General features: G+C 38.8%; 2 protein-coding genes across 3 annotated transcripts; one reads left to right on the top strand and one right to left on the bottom strand.

Moving 5' to 3' along the window:
• Positions 1 to 919: 919 nt before the first annotated feature.
• LOC144629473 (uncharacterized) lies at positions 920 to 6,862 on the bottom strand. Of its 2 annotated transcripts, none has more exons than XM_078487677.1 (6): positions 6,814 to 6,862; positions 4,505 to 5,275; positions 3,754 to 3,828; positions 2,866 to 2,913; positions 2,364 to 2,453; positions 920 to 2,216 (listed from the first exon to the last, which is right to left on the bottom strand). In XM_078487677.1, exons 1-6 carry the CDS (start codon positions 6,849 to 6,851, stop codon positions 935 to 937), a joined length of 2,304 nt encoding a protein of 767 aa, XP_078343803.1. In that variant the 5' UTR covers positions 6,852 to 6,862; the 3' UTR covers positions 920 to 934. The 2 variants fall into 2 exon arrangements, with proteins under 2 accessions (XP_078343803.1, XP_078343804.1); XM_078487678.1 differs by having other exon boundaries at positions 2,364 to 2,450.
• A 1,540-nt stretch (positions 6,863 to 8,402) lies between these two features.
• LOC144629897 (uncharacterized) lies at positions 8,403 to 18,804 on the top strand. The gene is made up of 3 exons (XM_078488146.1): positions 8,403 to 9,178; positions 13,316 to 14,529; positions 18,013 to 18,804. Exons 1-3 carry the CDS (start codon positions 8,414 to 8,416, stop codon positions 18,095 to 18,097), a joined length of 2,064 nt encoding a protein of 687 aa, XP_078344272.1. The 5' UTR covers positions 8,403 to 8,413; the 3' UTR covers positions 18,098 to 18,804.
• The last annotated feature ends 199 nt before the right edge of the window (positions 18,805 to 19,003 follow it).

The following is a 19,003-nucleotide window of genomic DNA, read 5'->3' as shown; positions in this document are numbered from 1 at the left end:
TCTTTTCAATAACTGAAAGAAAAATATAAGTATACCGATACTTCTTTAGTATGAGCGACGAAGAGAGCCACAGAGAGCGAGTTTTACCTCCAGTGTTTTTTCCCTTGATTATACTCTTTTTTTTGAACAGTGCTTAAAGGCCATATAATAAATAACTTATTAACCTCGTCTGTTCGGCCATTACAGGGGAATCTTAGACCTCGACCTTGATGTATTGACCTCGTTGTCGCTCGGTCAATACATCACGGCCTTGGTCTGAGATTCCCCTGTAATGACCTCACTCTCGGTTAATAAGTAGTATATAAACCCTTGATTTCCCATGGATTGATCAAAGTCAAATTTCTCCTCACAGTATCAGTACATTGTCAAGAAGGCAGGTAATGAGAATAAAGAAAATCATCAAACAGAAAAATGTCACATGTATCATCAAATTCTCAGAACTAGCATTAAAAGAAATGTATGGCTGATAGTAAGGAGAAATTATACTTTGACCTTGGCACTGAAAAAACTGTTTTAGTACATGACTTGTACATACCGAAAGAGACAGTTTGGATAGTTCATCTGTAACCCAGCCCTTTGAAGGACTTTGTTGCACTTACATTTGCCAAAAGACTTGGCCATTCAGCACCTTCAACCATAAATTTACTTTGTCCAGCATTATTTTTTCTGATTGTTCAGACTGTTTGATCAGTCAGTTTTAAGAACTTTTCATTTGTTTCTTTTGCTCAGCATCTTCCATTTGATCACTTTGTGATCCTGCATTTTTTGAGTGTCCAATTTGAGTACTCAGTTCACTTACAATTTTTGTTCACTTTGTCCAGTACCTTCCATTCCATCTTTTTCTAATTGTTCAGATTGATCCCTTAGTTCAGAATTTTCCATACAATCACTCTTCCCAGCATCTTCCATTTGTGTTCACTTTGGCCGCTATCACCTATTTTTCACTCTGACCAGCATATTGTGACTGTGCAGTTTCATCACTTAAGTCAGAATTTTTCATATGATCACTCTGCTCAGCACCATCCACTTGTTGGATTACACATGGTTCACTTTGGCCATCATTTTCCATTTGCTCACTCTGGCCAGCATTTTCTAATTGTTCAGTCTGATCACTTCGTGCAGAAGTTTTTCTTACTTCACCCTCTTCAGTTTCTTCAATCTGCTCAATTTGTTGACTATGTCCAGTTGTTTCCACTTGTTTACTTTGTTTATCGTGTTCACCATTTTCTGTTTGCTCACCTTGGTCAACATTTTCATCTGTTTCCATCTGTTCACGTTCTTCACCATGTTGAGTATTTTCTACCTCTTCACTTTGTTCACAAGGTTCAGTTGTTTCTATTTGCTCTGTTTCTTCATTCTGCTCAGCATGTCCAACTTTTTTGGTTCCTTTACTTGTTGTTAACCGCTTCCCCTTAATTTTCTTGATGCAGTGATCCAGATTCTTATTTTTATCTGCATGGAGTCGAATGTGCTTTTTAAGTGTGTGTTGGTGACGGAAATTCTTCTTGCACACCCAGCAGGTATAGGGTTTCTCTCCTGTGTGTATGCGAATGTGTTGAATAACATTTTTCCTCATTGAAAAACTCTTCTCACACTGTGGACATTTGTAAGGTTTCTCCCCTGTATGCATCCTGTAGTGTGCCTTTAGTCGCTTCTTGCAGCCAAATGTTTTCCCACATTGATCACATGGAAATGGTTTTTCACCTGTGTGAGTTCTTTGGTGGATTTTGAGATCTGATTTCTGTATAAAGCTCCAGCCACATACTTGACATTTGAATGGTCTTTCCCTTGAATGAGAGCTTTCATGCCTCTTCAAGCTTGACAGCCTAGAAAACACTTTGTCACATGGAACACACTTGAATGGCTTTTGGTTGTTGTGTGTTTTGATGTGACGGCTGAGACTTGATGGCCCCGACAGACACTTTTCGCAATGAGGGCATTTGAACTTATTTTCATTTTCCGAAGTTCCTTCCTCGTTGTGATCATGATCCAAGTTTGCCAGACTTGGTGCTGTAAGATCTTCGACGTCATTGCCTGTCTCCTCACTAGCTGTAGCCACAGCTGTACTGCCTTCAAGGGTAGGCAAAGCATCTACACTTCCATCGCCATTGCCACTGCCACCAGCATTGCCTGTTGTTACTAGCAACAAGTGCTCATTGTTTGAGGTTTCCACAGAGGTCACCTGAATTCTTTGGCATGCAAGAACTTCTTCATTACTGAAAGAGATTTATAAAACAAAAAATCAGCATGCAACCGGGCGGGGATTCCCCCAAACAACAAAAGATTTGTGTTGACCAAAGTACAAGTCTGAGCATGATCAGAGTGATGGGTGCACACAAGTCAATGTATCACATATTCTTTACCTGCACTGGACATCTGAGTTATGTTCTGCAACATTAGTTTTGTTGTGCTCTTCAGGTGCGGCAACTAATCCTTCACTCTCCTCTTTTCTGCTAAAAGAAAACAAATTCCCCACATTTTCAGTTTCTACTGCACATGTATGAAACCACACCGCATGCTGCAAGCTGAGGAATGTAGCAAGTAAAACACTGGGTACTGAAATTACTGTAAAATGCTGGTTATAAGCCCACACCTACATGTACCTCCCCCCCCCCCCTCCCTGCCCCCATCCCTGTCATTTCTACTAATGAAGTGAGTTCATAAATCTGGGGTTGTTACTACACTCCCCCCCCCCAACCCGTCCAAGCTGAGAACTTTCATGCAAGTTACATTGTAAATTAATGTGACAATGTACATGTAAGTTACGGTCAAGGAAAACACCTTGAGATTTAACATTTCAAGCTAAAAAATGCTTACCCTTGAATTGAACTCACATTAACACTATGTACAACTGTAAGCCTTTACCTGTTTGAAGCTTCAGGTGTGCTGCCAGACTTTTTACCAGCTTTCTTCCTGTTTAGAATACAAGGAAGAATTTCTCAACCTCAGTGATAACATGCATCATTTCACCATATTTTCAAGGTCACTACTACCTTTTAATGTCAATTTTGGTGATTCAGAAGTGTGCACAACATGGAAGTAAAGTGTCCCATACATGTACCTTCAGGACCTTATGCTGGTTTCTGATGTGTAGGAAGAAGCAACTACGCATAAGTGTAGGAGTACCTCTTGCCCAAGAACACAACACAGTGACCCTGGCAAGGCTTGAGATCAGAAAGCGATCACCAGCTGGGCAAGTGGCCTTAATGAAAATATTGATGTCAAAAGGGAGTCCAAAGGCTCAAAGGCATATGCGCGAAGTGATCAGCCGTCAGCAAACAGAAAATATCCTAGTTAACTATAGTTCATAGTTCATAGTTCATAGTAATTTTTCTTGGACAATTGTGTCCAAGGGGGAAAGGCGCAATGAGGTTAACCCTATATGAAGCACCAACCCGTGAAACAAGGCTAGACCACAACACCGGGAACTCCGTGCCCTACTCTTTGCGATGAGTGTGTGGGTTCTTTAACGTCCCCTGCTGACCATATAACACTGAAGATACAGGAGACGGGACCTACGGTTTATCGTCCTTATCTGAGAAGACTAGAACATCTAACTATTTGCAGATGTCATATTGCAAAGGCAGCACGTTCTCCTCAGTTATTTTAAGACCCTGAGTGTTGGTCCGGTCTGGGAGTCGAACCCGAGACCTCCTGCATGGCAGTCCGGCGCTCTACCAACTGAGCTAACCGGTCGGCGGTTAATTAAAAATCTATGATAATTAAAAATCTCATTTTGAAATTAAACTGTACCTGCTTGAGACATCGAAGTTCTTTTGTGTCACTTTAGTTCTGTTTTTCTTTCGAGGCCAGGCAACTGACTGATCACTAAAAGCAAAGGCAAGAATAAAAAAATACAGTTGAACCTTGATAACTTGAACTCTGAAGGGAAACGAAAAACAGTTTGAGTTAACAGGGTTTTCAAGTTAACCGAGTAAAAATGACTGAAAAGTGGGACCAAGGGAAATAGAAGTTAGTTTGAGTTATCTGAGTTTGACTAATTGGGTTCTACTGAACTGTAAATGAATTTCTTTATCCATCAATTACAGTCCATTGTACATTAACTCTTTTTTTTTCAGCATGCACCAAAGATTCATATTATTTAGGATTGAAAGGGTTCAAAGACCAGGGGTCAGTTGCTTGAAGGGTGATAAACCACTACCCAGTGGCTAAATTATAACAAAACAAACTACGCTATCCACTGGATTGTAGGTACACTGCAGCATACAGTGCACTGGTTGTGTTGAACAACCAATGCCAGGAATTTTGTCAGGATTTTGAGCAGGAGTGCAGGAAGAAAGTGTACCCCAGAAGAGTAACTAATAAACATTGTATGCTGTACCCAAAAATAGTTGGCTGAGATGTTACAGTAGCATGGAAAAATTGAGTTCATACATGTAGGTGGTAAATTTGGCCTGGCAACGAATCTCCAAAAGACCAAAACAAAACATATATAAAAGAATGTCTAACATATACATTATAAAACATGCAAACACTTACTAACCTTGGCCGAACTGTGTGAAGTCGTTTGTGCTTCTTAAGCGTATGCTGGTGACGGTAAGTCTTCTTGCACACATCACAAGTAAACGGCCTCTCTCCTGTATGTATTCGAAGATGTTGAATAACATTTTTCCTCATTGAAAAACACTTTTCACACTGTGGACATTTGTAAGGTTTTTCTCCTGTATGCATCCTGTAGTGTGCCTTAAGTCGCTTCTTGCAGCCAAACGCTCTTTCACACCGATCACACGAAAATGGTTTTTCACCTGTGTGAGTTCTTTCATGGATTTTCAGATCTGAGTTCTGTATAAAGCTCCAACCACATACTTGACATTTGAATGGTTTTTCCTCTGAATGAGAGCTTTCATGCCTCTTTAAGCTAGACAGCCTGGAAAACACTTTGTTGCATTGAATGCACTCAAAGGGTCTCTCATTGCTATGGGTTTTGATGTGCCGACTGAGACTTGACGGCCCTGAGAATGACTTGTTGCACTGGAGGCATTTAAATTGCTTGTCACCTTCCAAGTCTTTGTTGGGTGCGCTGTTTGCTTGAGCAGGCTGTAACGGAGCACTATCACCTGGAACAAGAATTCCTGCCTCTTCGGCAATCATCAATGTTTCAACTGCAATGGTGGAGACAGTCTCAGATTCATCAGGTGTCCTTTCAATGCTAGCATCAGGATTGGCTGACAGAATCAACAGCTGTAACTGATCAGGATTGACGGTATCCATGGGTTGGATTTGAAACTTCTGAAGATCAAGGATAACTTCACTCCTAAAGGATCAATAACAGTAACCAAAATGTTTAAAATAAATTGTTGGTTTCCATAGAATAAAGCCCAAGAGTATTGCTACTCCATCTGAATGACAGGGTGCATTCTATGTAAATCTCACACTGAAGATACACCAAAGGTTTTTTGTTATTCTAACATAAAACAAGTCATCTCAAGTTGTATGCCACTATGCTGTACACTTTTGAAATCTTCGCTGAAGATCTTTAGCATAAACTAATGAAACTACATAAAATGCCTCCTAGCCTGAATGGAAACCAGAATCTATCACAGGTTACCCAGCATGCATTGTCAGGTGACCACAACAGTTTCAAAGCTGTGCTCTAAAGATAAATGTAGGGTGCGTGAAGGATCTTATGATAGGAATCTTGGGTGCCCAGCTCTTAAAAGCTTTTATGATAGCAAAGTTATCTAAGTTCCCCAAAGGCAAAAGTAAGTCGCCTCTAGCACCCGGGCCCTGCAAGAGCACAGCCCTGAATTTGCGAAAATATACATGTACTGTACACCCGTTTATACCATGCCATAGAAAATACAGCCAATCAGAATACAGGAAAGCCGTTGTATATTCGACGGTATTCAACCCAACCTTCCCATAGTGCGCTGCGACTGTTTTCTCGACGAAATTTAGTAAGCGTATTTTCTATGGCATGGTATAAAATAGTTACACAACACTTTCTCGTGGTATACTATGGAATATCCCACTTGTCACTTGTATTTTCTTGGCATACACACTCGCCTAAAGGCTCGTGTGTATACCGAGAAAATACAAGTGACTCGTGGGATATTCCATAGTATACCACTTGAAAGCGTTGCATAACTAGTATATATACTTCTGTATAGAGAAAAACATTTTGGTTTTCCCAAAAACACAGACTTTGCATGCTTGGGCTTAAACTTGGCACTATCAATCTAACACACTAAAACCCATTTTAAAAGCCACCAAGGCAAAAAAAAAAAGACAAAAATATGAAAATCCTTTTACTGTAAAGCTCACTTTATAAAATAATGTTTCTGTCTTAATTTATTACACTTTAATAGCCTTTACATGTCCCCTTTACACTGATTGCCAAACATTTCTTCCAAATATGTTATAAATTAGTTCTGAGCATTCTTCGTTACATTCAAACAATATTTAATTGTCTGAACAAGTTCAACGGCTTGCAGCCCACAAAATGGAGTTGATGAGAAATGGCGATCCCTGCCCTGATGTGTGAGTTAATCACATTAAACGAATCTTTGCTGCTATAGATCTGCAGGACGCATTAAATCATAATGTCGGTTCTAAAACTGTTCGATCTATACTTAAGACGGCATTATGAAGATGAATTCTTACATGTATAAACGCTTGAATAGAACTGAAGATCAAGTAACCTTACGCTTAAATAGAACCAGCATAGAACGAATCATCTTTTTTTTCTCTAAGATGGCGATCAGTTTCGGATGAGATGAAAAACGAGGCGCTTTTGTTTTGTTACAGAAGCTAGAAACAACAGATTCACTGTTAAAATGGAGCAAAACTTACCCGCTTTGGGACAAAACGCCAGGATCACTTGCCGCCATTTTTCTTTCACTACAAATGCTATCCCAGAGTTCTTTTCAGCCAAGAACACGCAAACCGCGTGCGCCACGAAAAAACACGCACGCACGCACGCACGCGGCCTCGATATGCGTGATGTAATAACGGCCCTTATTCTTTTGCAGTACTTTTCGTAAGGCATGTGTAAAAATTACAAAAGTCCTGTTTGTGCGGGAATGCAAACGGCGTAAGAGAATGCCATTCAGTTTGGGGTTTAGGTGAGAGAAATCTGATGAAATCTGATTATTATTATTACAGTGGAACCCCGATATAACGATCTTCGATATAACGATATTCCCGATATAACGATGAATATGTTATGTCCCAGCAATAGTAAAATGTATGGGACGGAACCCCGATATAACGATTCCTCGATATAACGATATAATTTTACTGCCCCCTTGGCATATCGTTATATCGGGGTTCCACTGTATTAAGATTTACTTGTGAGTTCCCTTTCATAATCTCTATAAACTGATTACGAGAAAACAACCCAGAGTCGAGAGCCCAGATTTGAGCAACTTAGACCCTAATTGAGGCCCTGCCAGGGGGGATCCCCGAGTCGCTTGTCTGAATTTCAATGCAAAATGCTTGATGTCACTGTTTCATCCTTTTTGTCACTTGTCGGAATTAAATTTGCAAAATTTATTTGTTTTAGTGAGTTTCTAAGGAGGGTTTCAAGAAGGGTTGTTTGAGAATCTCCTGGCGGGGGTGCATCGTCTTCGGTCTCTTCGCAAATACGCAAAGATAACAATCAGCCATTCCTGGAAAGCCCGGAATTTGAAGCTCTTCCGAGAACCGAACGAAGTGAAGCTACAGTCCCAGGGGGGGTACTCCGACTTGTAAATGACGGGGATGATCGAATGAAGGCAAAACTCAGGACCCAAAAAAATCCCTAACTCTTCCGACATTACCCAAAAAAATCCCTGGACCAAAAATAACCCCTAAAAAAATCCCTGGACCAAAAATAACCCCTAAAAAAATCCCTTGTCAAATTACCCCTAAATTGCTAGGAGGGGCAATAATGCTCGTGTTTGTTTATTCATCATACCATAAATACGCCAAGGCCGTGCCAAATCACTTTAGTTTGTTTTTAATACCCAAAAAGATCCCCTATTTGAATCAAGTCACCCAAAAAAATACTTGCCAAATCTTCTTACCCAAAAAAATCCCAGAATTGAAAATTTCAAACCCAAAAAAATCCTTCGATCATCCCCGTCATTGACAAGCCGGAGTACCCCCCCTGGGGCTACAGTCAGGGGCTGGGTGAGTGTATATGTCAGGTTTTTTACATGAACATGGGAAAACATGTTTTTTAACATGAAAAGCAACAAAAATTCTGAGTCTAAGAGCCTGATCACAGACTACTGTGGCTCCTGGAATAATAAAGAAGGTAAAAAGACATAATAAATTTTCCAAAAATTGTTTTTGTAGGGTGGGGAGGTAAGTTTAACCCTTACGAGCCTGCAATACTTATCAGCGGCAGGAGCACCACATTATATTTTCGTTTTCACAAGGAAGAGTTGCAACTGTGTTTTGATGGATCATGGATTTTTTCACCAAAGCTGACCTCAATGTGGAAAAACATTACAAAGAATCGTATGGCTCAGTCGAGAATTTAATTACTCTAGCCAAGAATGGTAATATCACTGCACAAGGAGACCTTGGCATGGCTTATGCTGAGGGTGTTGAGGATTTTGTGACGAAGGACTCTGAGAAAGCAATTGGATGGCTAAACTCCGCTGTGGAAAATGGTTATGTTCTTCCTTTTATCCTTGCAAAACTTGGTGAATTACTGGATCGGAAAGGAACGCCACATTACCAGCAGAAGGCGTACGAGATGTATCACAGGGCAGCAAAAATGGGAAGCACCGAAGCACAGCTCAATTTAGCAGAAATGTATCGATGTGGCGTTGAAGAAGTTGTAAACGAAGACATAAAAGAAGCGTTTGAATGGTACAAAAAAGCCGCTGACGAAAGTACAGTTGGTGATAATACAGAATTGGGGGCAATCGGTCGACTTTTTGCCGGAACAATGAAAAAAATGGGGAACGCACTCGGCAGTGCAAGACAAAAGGCTTTGGTACTTTTGTACAAGTACTATCTTAAAGGTGATTGCCCAGAGGGTCGACCACAACCAACAAAAGCTGTGTATTATTTGACCAGGGCGGCTGAACTGGGCGATACAGAGGCACAACTAAAGCTAGGACAAATATATTTGACTGGAAGTTGCGAGCAAATCAAAGATGTTAGAAAGGCAAGGCGATGGTTGGAGAAAGCATCTGCTGGTGGTGACGTCATGGCGAAACAGGTACATGTACTATGTAGCTTATGGTGGCTGTTAAAGTGGTTTAATATTTCCAATAACAAAGGATACAGGGTCGATAGCTTTCAAGGATGGGAACTGAAACATTGTTCTATGCCACATTGTTCTATGCCACTATGTTCTATGTTTCTATGCCACAGTGAAGATAATTATTTTATCACGATACTGACATGTAAAAGTAAAGTCTGTCTCCGAGCCATGAGGCCCATACAGCCGGAGCTTATCCCAGTTTTCGTAGCATTAAGCGACTAGGAGTATTGCTCTCCCCTGGATGGGATGCTTGTCCATCGCAGGGTTACCCCCCAGCAGTAAATTCGCCGGTACCCATTTATACACCTGGGTGGAGAGAGGCACTGTGAGAGTAAAGTGTCTTGCCCAAGAACACAACGCAGCGCCCCGACCAGGCCTCGAACCCGGGCCGTTCGAAACAGAGTCGAGGGCGCTAACCATTAAGGCCACCGCGCCTCCCACGATACTGACATGGACATAACAAAATAGAAAGATCAGCTTTTTCCTTTTGTCATTCCAGGCGTAGTCAATCGATAAACCGATAATCGATAACAATCAATAGCAATCGATATCAATCTAAGATTGATATCGATTTCCGATACCACTCGATAGGAATCGAAAAAGAAAAAAAGTTGTGAATTCGATTAATATCGATTTAAGATGGAAATCGATGAGGATTGGTTTATCAATTGTTATTGATTGTTATCGATTTGTATCGGAAGTTATTTATGTCAATTTCTTCATGTTAAACATGGACACGATGTTGTTTTATTGTTTTATTGAGTCCTTCAATCGTGGATATGTAATGCAAATATTACCAAGCTTGTACTGAAACTGACAAGAACAAATACCGGGTATATGGATACTTCAGCGCAATTCAAAATTAAAAGAAGAAGAAGTTGCAGCCATAAGAAGCGGTGTGCAACCCTCTAGTCTCGCTATTAACTATAGCAACACCATTATTAAAATACATTGTATGAAGCAAAAAGATGGAAGTGTTTGGGAGGGTTACAATGTCCGTGCATATATAGGATCGAGTTGAACTTTCAACTACGCAAGAACGCCATAATGGATATGCAATCAAACGGCACCCTGAGCGCTGCCTTGGTTGAATGGACTAGTAAAAAATATTTTAAAACCCCAAACCAAGAGAATCTTGATGAAAATTCTGCGTGGATCCCAGACTGGACTTCAGCAGGACTAGATGCTGAATTGAAGGCGTAAGCGCAAGAAACGCACTTTGTGTTTTGGCCAAATTGAAAATTCTCACAAACAACTCCAAATTTCGCACGCAAGTTCGTTTACGTGTGCTCAACACTGCCCTGTATTTAATTTTGCTGGTCTTTCCTTCGTTTTCGAAAAATAACACATGCAAAAAGACAAGGTTTTTGCCTGCGCGGCGTCTTTTGACTTTTCTTTTACAAAAGCTTTTGTTTCTCAAGACGATGAAGTCAGCTAAACTTTTAGGGTTACAGTCCTAGCCCTAACGCAAAAGGTAACCCCAAGGCCGTAGGGTCGGGATTAGAGTTTCAGGTTAGGGTTACAGACTTAGCCCTAACGCAAAAGCCTAGCCCTAACGCAAAAAAAAAAAAAAAAAAAAAAAAAAAAAAGTTTAACACTAACCCCAAGGGATTAGGGAGTTAAGCCGTTTCAAGTTAAGTTTAGGATCAGAGTCAGCCTCAACCTTTTATAGATCGCGCTTTTAATGCAGTAAGCTTTCACGCCAGTTTGCTTGCAGCTAGCTTTTTCTGCAGTCTGTTTGCAGTTATCTAGTTTTTGTTGTTTCGGGCAAGACTATTCTACTCTGTGACCGTTACCGTTAGCTGTACTGAATTTGCCGAGGTGAAAGTGAAATAAAGACTGATTGTTGATTGAATACGTTTGCTCGTGTTGTCACATTATACTAGTTTTGCTTTCAGTTGAGTGCCGTCGGCTTGCTCTCACTTCTATCTCCACTCCTTACATCATCACACATCTACAAAATCCCGCGAAAACAAGATAAACTTATGAGGTTTTCGTTCGCACGAATCGATAGATTCATTGATGAATATTTAATGAGACACAGAAAATATTTTGCGAAGGGAAGGTGTCCTGGGGAACATATAAAGAATTTTTTAAAGTCTAAAACCAGGTCACTTCTCGGCAACTTTGTCGCGGCAGCACCCAAGCGGATCCTGCAAAACTCGCGTTGACGAAGTTCCCGGCAAGAAACCTCTTGTTTTAGACTCTCTATGCCGCCAGGCTCAAAACTACCTCGGTTTGTGCAACGTTTTTTCCGAAGCGCTAAACAGCGCTGTTGTACAAAACAAAGGCAGAAACATCACTCAGTTCTTCGAGCGATGCTGTAAACTTACGGGTATTCAGACTTAATGATGTCCCTCAACCACCTGGCAGCAGCACTTACGCTAAAACTAACCAAAGGCTTCAAATGATTTTCAGGAACAAACGGCCATTTTTTTTTTCTCTTTCCTCTCACGTGACGCCTATCAGGTGACATCGCGTCACAATGTGTTCAGTCCAGTCCTTTTCTTAAAGCGAATCCTCAAAATGGTGGATAGGAACTAAAATCATGGCTCTGACACGTTTTTCAACCTCCCCGGACAGTTAAATAACGCTAGAAGGAAAGATTTACACGCGATGTGTCAAAAAACTCATGCTGCTGGCTGACGGTGGAGAACGTAAGCTTTGCAAAACGCCTTTGTTCTTTGCATACGTAATTTCTAAAAAACGAAGCTAGATTCAGTGAATTTGAATACAGATCAATGTTAAGCACACGTAAACGAACTTGCATGCGAAATTTGGAGTTGTTTGTGACATTTTTTAAATTTGGCCAAAACACAAAGTGCGTTTCTTGCGCTTAGGCCTTCAATTAATGAAATGTTTTACCATTTGAACGCCAGTCTCGTATTGTTTTACCAAATAGTAATGCCATAAAATTATGTTTAAAACGAGTACACCTCCAGAGGCTCCTTGGGATTAGTGATTGTCATCGATTACTGTTGATTGCTATCAATTTTTATCGATTTTCTCAATCGATAACAATCCATAATACTTTTTTCTGTGAGTTCAATTGTTATATCGATTACCAATTTCAATCAATATCAATCGGTGATTGATATCGAGAGATATCGATTGTATCGATTGATTTCCGATATCGATTTGTATCGATTAATAAATAATAAATAATAATCTTTATTTCAACACGGTAAAAATCATCAGGACTTAAAATACATAATACTTATTTAAAATTACTTAATACCTATTTTACATAATAAATTTAAATTACATTAGTCGTCTACAATTGACTATGCCTGGTGTCATTATGTTCCTACTATGTTGTTATTTTGTGTTTTTCTTTTTGTCAGTTGACCCTGATAATCCACCAGTACACATTTTAATATTATCCTTGGTGGAAAGAGGCTCTGTGAGAGTAAAGTGTCAGTCCCTGGGAGGGGGAGGTACTCCCTATATGGGGAGGCTCCACCCAAAAAGGAGTATGATTTTCATGCTTCAGATACATAAAAGGGTAAGGGTTTCAAAAGTTTAGGTAAATAAAAGGGTAGGGAAATCTGCCATTGTGTTGTTCCACAAAATGTCCATACCCCTCTCACGGAAGGTTTTTGGTTTTAATACCCCAACCCCTCTGGAAATTCCAGTTGACCCCATACTTTCCTTAAAAAATTTTGCTTTTGAGATCAGACCCCCCATCCCCTTGGAATTTCCAATGACCTTCCATCGGGTGGGTATGGATATTTTTTGGAACTGCACATTTAGGTATTTAAAAGGGCCTTAAATTAAAATATTTCAAACAGACACACGTACCTTACAGCTGTATCATTTTTATTTATTAAACACTACACAAAAATGGGAATAAGACTTCCGGTTTTTGGTATATGTCAGTGCTCAAGAGCATGATTTACACAGGACAGGCTTCAAACCAAATTCATTGGTTTTGTTTGTTAACTGCTGACAGTCAAGTTAAAACAATCAAAGTAACTTAAGTCACAATGTTTTTTAATTATTTACTGTAGTTATTATTATTATGCCATATCAAAGTACAATTAGACTAAATGATAAATGTAAAGCATATATATTAAACTTTGTTTTTTTTAGCTTCTTCAGCAGTGCAAACAGAATGATGACGCACAGCATGATGCTTCAGAAGTCAGTGAGGAGGCCTTCACTCAGTCATTTGCTATCATGGGCGAGAAATTAAAACAGCGAACCGAGGCCAAAGTACACCCATTTGCCATTTCTCAACCTGTTGCTTTTTCAGAAGAAATCTTAAGTCAGTTTAATTGGTCCCCAACAGCAAGAATTTACCTTCAAGCTTACAAGCTGGTGAAAGAAGGCCTTGAAATTCTTTATAAAAGTAACTTTACTGATGAAAGAGGAATTTCTCTTATAGCACATGGATACTTGACCGAGAATTCTATACTTCAAGCATTTCCCCAGATACAACATTTTCTGTTACCCAACATTCTTCAGCTCTGTGAGAAAAATTTATTTAAAAATCCTTGCTTCTTTGAAGGTTTTTTTTTGTCTTTTGCTTTGCGTGGTTATGAATCAGCAGGAAAATTTTCTGTAGAGAAAAATTCCAAAGGTGACAGCAAAACACTCATGGCCTTAAAAAACTTAATTCATTTTATTCAAAAGGCTGAACCTAATAGCCCTCCTTCTGAAGATCCATTTGAGTTTGATAAGAATTACAGCAGCTGGCTTCATGTTTTGTATTATCACATGGCGGCAATTTACACCATTGCAGAAGCTACTGAGGAAGCAGCTGAAGCTTTTGAGAATTCCCTTGAGTGCTGTCCGTCTTATCATGATGCCAAAAGGGGACTGGGGTATAATTTATTGATTCTTTGCTGTTCTAAAAAACGGAAAGGCCGTCCAAATATACCCACAGAGTTGCGGTCACATAACAAACAAAGACCACGTGACAGAGAAATGTCAAAGTATGACTCTTGGACTGCAGAAAAACTGAGAGATACTACAAAGAAATTGTTGCAGGAGTATCTGGTAGAAGCACCTCGCTGTGAGAAAAACTACCCAAATGCTTGTTATTATCTTGCATTTGCTTTGCTAGACGAAAACGTGAATGAATTCAGAAAGTATTATGAACTGGGCCAGGATGCAGAAGAAAAGAGACTTCCTTTCTTTAATCCTGTTGATCTGCCAATAAAAGACATGATTTCCCCATTCTACCAACTATATGCAAATGTAAGGAAACCTGTTGAGTGTGGCAACAAGGCTTGCATCAAGAAAGTTAAGGAGAGTGACTTGAAATCCTGTGGCCGCTGTGGGAAACAAAAATACTGCAGCAAGTAAGTAGAGAACTACTTAAATGAGGGTCTATTATAGGGGGTCGTACATTCTCGATCTGCAAACCGCCATATTTTGTTCTTCCTGGACCGCAAACCACCATAATTTCTTGACCGTAAGCTGCCAGATGAATGCGAATGTTCCCCCAAATCGACACTCAAAATTGCCTTAAACTGCGAAACCACCAGAGTATAGTGGACCATCTTCAGACCCACCCCACCAGTGCTATAGTACAGAAATGGCAGGTCTTTGAAGGACACATGTCATGAGAGTTAACAACACGACAAATGGTTAAATAAAGTTATTATTATTATTATTATTATTATTATTATTATTATTATTATTATTATTATTATTATTATTATTATTACAAGTGAAACCGGTAAAAACAATATATAATTATATATCCCATAGAAAACAGGTAAATGTGAAAATAGATTAGTGTGTATCAATCAGATCAATCTGCAGCTTACTTTCATAACCAAATGCCTACATTGTGCGGTTCCAGAAAATATCCATACCCTCCCCAAGGATGGTCATTGGAAATTCCAAGGGGGGTGGGGGTCTCAATAGCACAAATTTTTAAAAGAAAGTATGAAGGTAAACTGGAAATCCCAGGGGGTGGGAGGGTCCAAACCAAAGAACCATCCTTGGGGGAGGTATGGATATTTTTTGGAACCACACTCTGTGGAACCAAGCCTATGCTGCAAAAAAACTTGACACATTAACTTAACCTGAAGTAAAATTTATGGTCTGCGATAATAATTATGTAAATTCTCTGTTATTTCATTATTTTTACATGTTTTTATTGAAACAAATTTTTGGCATGAACCTCAGAATGGGTTAAAGGTGACTCGATCGAAATAAATGACGTGCTGTATGCCTATCAAAAATTTCTAATAACTTCACCATTTCTGACTCGATTTCCTTGAAACTTTCGCATTTTACTTGACATTTATCGAAGAATAATACGCACGTCAATATGTCGATGTAATGATTGCAAGTTTTGCGCGATGTTACTTTTATTAAACACATCTATTTGGATAACACTGCTATTTAAAGAAAACTGAGCGCTAAGATTTCGTTTAAACTGCTGCAATAAGCTCATTATAACATCTTATTATGAATCTCTTAGTTTCCAAAAAATCGTCGGAACAAAACCCTCGATACAATTTGATCATCAAAATATTAATCTCGGGCAAACTTCGAGGCTCGGAACGCTCCAGCGCTTCCACATTTCACCCAAAAGTACCATAACCGAAGACAAAGAAAGTTCAATGCACCAGTTTTGTTTGCTCCAAACCACATTCGGCTATTTGCAACGATGAAAAAGTTTGAGCAAATATTATAAACTCACCATTTGCGTCAAAATGTAGGAAGGTCGCCAAATTTACGTTTTTCTAAATTACATGAAAACTAACCGTGCGAATTGATTAAAACAACCAGAACATTAAATTGAACATCTTACACAAACTTTGCTCTACTTTACTTTTCTGGAGCTGCCTTGATTTGGATGAAATAATGTTTTAAAGTGAAGCACTACTCCAACTCTCTCTTGAACACGGCCATGTTGTCGTTTGATTTCTACAGCTGACGCTATGCAAATTTCCTCGGATTTGATGAGTATGTGAAGAATTTACACATGGATAAGGGGGGTGCATTTTACCCCCAAAACAGCGGCTATTTGAATTACAATAAACAGACTACAATGTGTGAATTTCAAATTTTTCAAATTTCATGTCGCATAAATTAAGGACACCTCTGACATCAGAACATGAAGCAACTGAACACTGTCAATGCACCCCCCTTATCCATGTGCAAATATTTCAAATTCTTGTCAAATCCAAGCATTCCAAGGAAATTTGCATAGCGTTAGCTGAAGAATCCAAACAACAACATGGCCGTGTTCAAAAGAGAGTTGGAGTAGTGCTTCATTTTAAAACATTGTTTCATCCAAATCAAGGCAGTTTTCATATAATTTAGAAAAACGTAAATTTGGCGACCTTTCTACATGTTGACGCAAATGGTGAGTTTATAATATTTGCTCAAACTTTTTCATCGTTGTAAATAGCCGAATGTGATTTGGAGCAAACAAAACTGATGCATTGAACTTTCTTTGTCTTCGGTTATGGTACTTTTGGGCGAAATGTGGAAGTGCTGGAGCGTTTCAAGCCTCGAAGTTTGCCCGAGATTAATATTTTGATGATCAAATTGTATCGAGGTTGCTGTTCCGACGATTTTTCGGAAACTAAGAGAGTCATAATAAGATGTTATAATGAGCTAATTGCAGTAGTTTAAACGAAATCTTAGCGCTCAGTTTTCTGTAAATAGCAGTTTTATCCAAATAGGTGTATTCAATAAAGTTAACATCGCGCAAAACTCACGATCATTACATCGACATATTGACGTGCGTATTATTTGTTGACAAATTTCGAGTAAAATGCGAAAGTTTCAGGGAAATAGAGTTAGAAATGGTGAAGTTATTAGAAATTTTTGACAGGCATACAGCACGTCATTTATTTCGATCGAGTCACCTTAAAACTTACATGTAATTAAGTGTCAGTATTTACATGAAGCCTAATTGGGTTCTGGGATGTTCATATTGTATAAAAAGCCATAAATGTCACTAAAGTATATTCAGGTTCAAACTGGCAACATGTGGGAATCAATCATGTGACAATTTTGTTACATTGACACAGTGTGTATTTTTGAGTTCATTTTGACTAACAAGAATACCCTTGCAAAGTCTTCAAGTCACCTGTAAATAGAAACAAAAGAAACAAAAAACTATTTTTTTATGAAATTGCTATTTTCCAGCATGTAGACTGTATATTAAAATTAAATGGCCTTTTTTAGGATGTGAAAAAACTGGCTGCTTTTATGTTGGGCTAGTGGATCCAATATTTTTTTCCACTTGCTAGATAGCCAAATGACATTTATGGATTTTTATTTTTTGTTGTAGTTGTTTCGAAAGAAACATGGGACTTTGGGTAAGCTTATAATGGTTTCACCTTGCCCAGTCTACCTGGGTCAGGCAAGGAAGAAATCAATTTTCTTTGCACCCTTCCTTTCATTAATTATTGCAGCTAATTATGGTGCCAACCAGTCATGTGCTTTCGCTACAAGACAACATTTTTTATATATATATATTTTTATAATTTTTCTAATTTTTTTTTACACGACAACATGCTGCTTGATTCACAGAGTCCCACATTAGCTCACATTCTTTTTGTAGTTAAAATTTAGTTAGTAGGGGAACTGTTTTTGTTGAGGGCTCTAGGAAGCCTGGAAAACCCAGAAAAACCATGAAGCAAGGCAAGAACAAAGAGTGGGTAACTTGTGTACATTAGCCTGCGTTGCAGATGAACTAAACTAGATGGACTATATGGAGGATTTTGTGACACGTCCGGCCTCAATGCAGGCTATTATACATAAACACAAAGTAGAAATTGAGTAATCTTGTACTCTTCTTGCTGTTGCTGTAGAGATTGCCAACAAGCAGATTGGAAAAATCACAAACTTACTTGCACTGCTCCCAAAGGACCCAAGAAAAAGACTGGACGTACCTAAAGTGACATTATGGCACAGCAAATGATTGTAAACAGACTACTGTGTTTAATATGGCGACTTCAGCCTTTCTAATTTTCTGCTATTATTATCAAGTGAGCCTTTTTTAAATGTTTGTACTTTACTTCGGCTCACCCGTACTGCATTGTTGAAATTAAATATTAATTCCAATAAGTAAGAACTGCTAATTAAAATAGTTTTTTGTTACCACCATCAGATCAGAATTTAATCTTAACTAAACTATTTGATGGGATATTAATGTCTTGACTTGCATAGAATAATGTTAACCTTCAATAAATTTCTTTGTTTTCAGACTGTAAAGAGCAACAAGTAAGAAACTTAAGGTGGCCCGCGGGTATATTTAGTATTCCCTTGGGAGTTTACGAGAACTGACTAGTGGATTCACAGAGTGAAATTAAGCTCAACTACAATACTCCTGTTTGAAATAGTCGTAAAAATGAACAACAACATTTTATTTCAACAAAAAGACAATATTTCGCAATATTGCAGCAATCGGCAAATAATAGGAGTAAAACGTGGCGGGTTGCTACACATAACAATATAAAAACTCACAAAATACGCAACTAATAATTAAGGTAATGGAAAACTAAACAAGTGCAATGCAATGAAGTTAATTAAATGGATTAAAGATAAAATGAGGGACTTTTCGTCCTCTAACCATTAACATTTCTGTTTATCCTTTTTTCAGCCTAATAATTTCCAACCAAAAACCCAAAAAAAATAACAATAATAGGACTTTTTTGGGTAGAACGTTTTGGCCTCGCATCTCCCCAGCGTTTGGTGACATTAGTTACAGTTGCCTTTAATAACACGCGAACTCTAAATCGGAATCTAGCAATCAAAGCCTACGTATGTGACCTTTTAACCCGTTCACGTGAACTTCTGTTT

This window comes from Oculina patagonica, chromosome 11 (genome assembly GCF_052425735.1).
Source record: "Oculina patagonica isolate OP01 chromosome 11, crgOcupat, whole genome shotgun sequence".
Classification (NCBI taxonomy): Eukaryota; Metazoa; Cnidaria; class Anthozoa; order Scleractinia; family Oculinidae; genus Oculina; species Oculina patagonica.
Note: the sequence above shows the minus strand (reverse complement) of the source record. Positions and strands in the feature narration are given on the sequence as shown.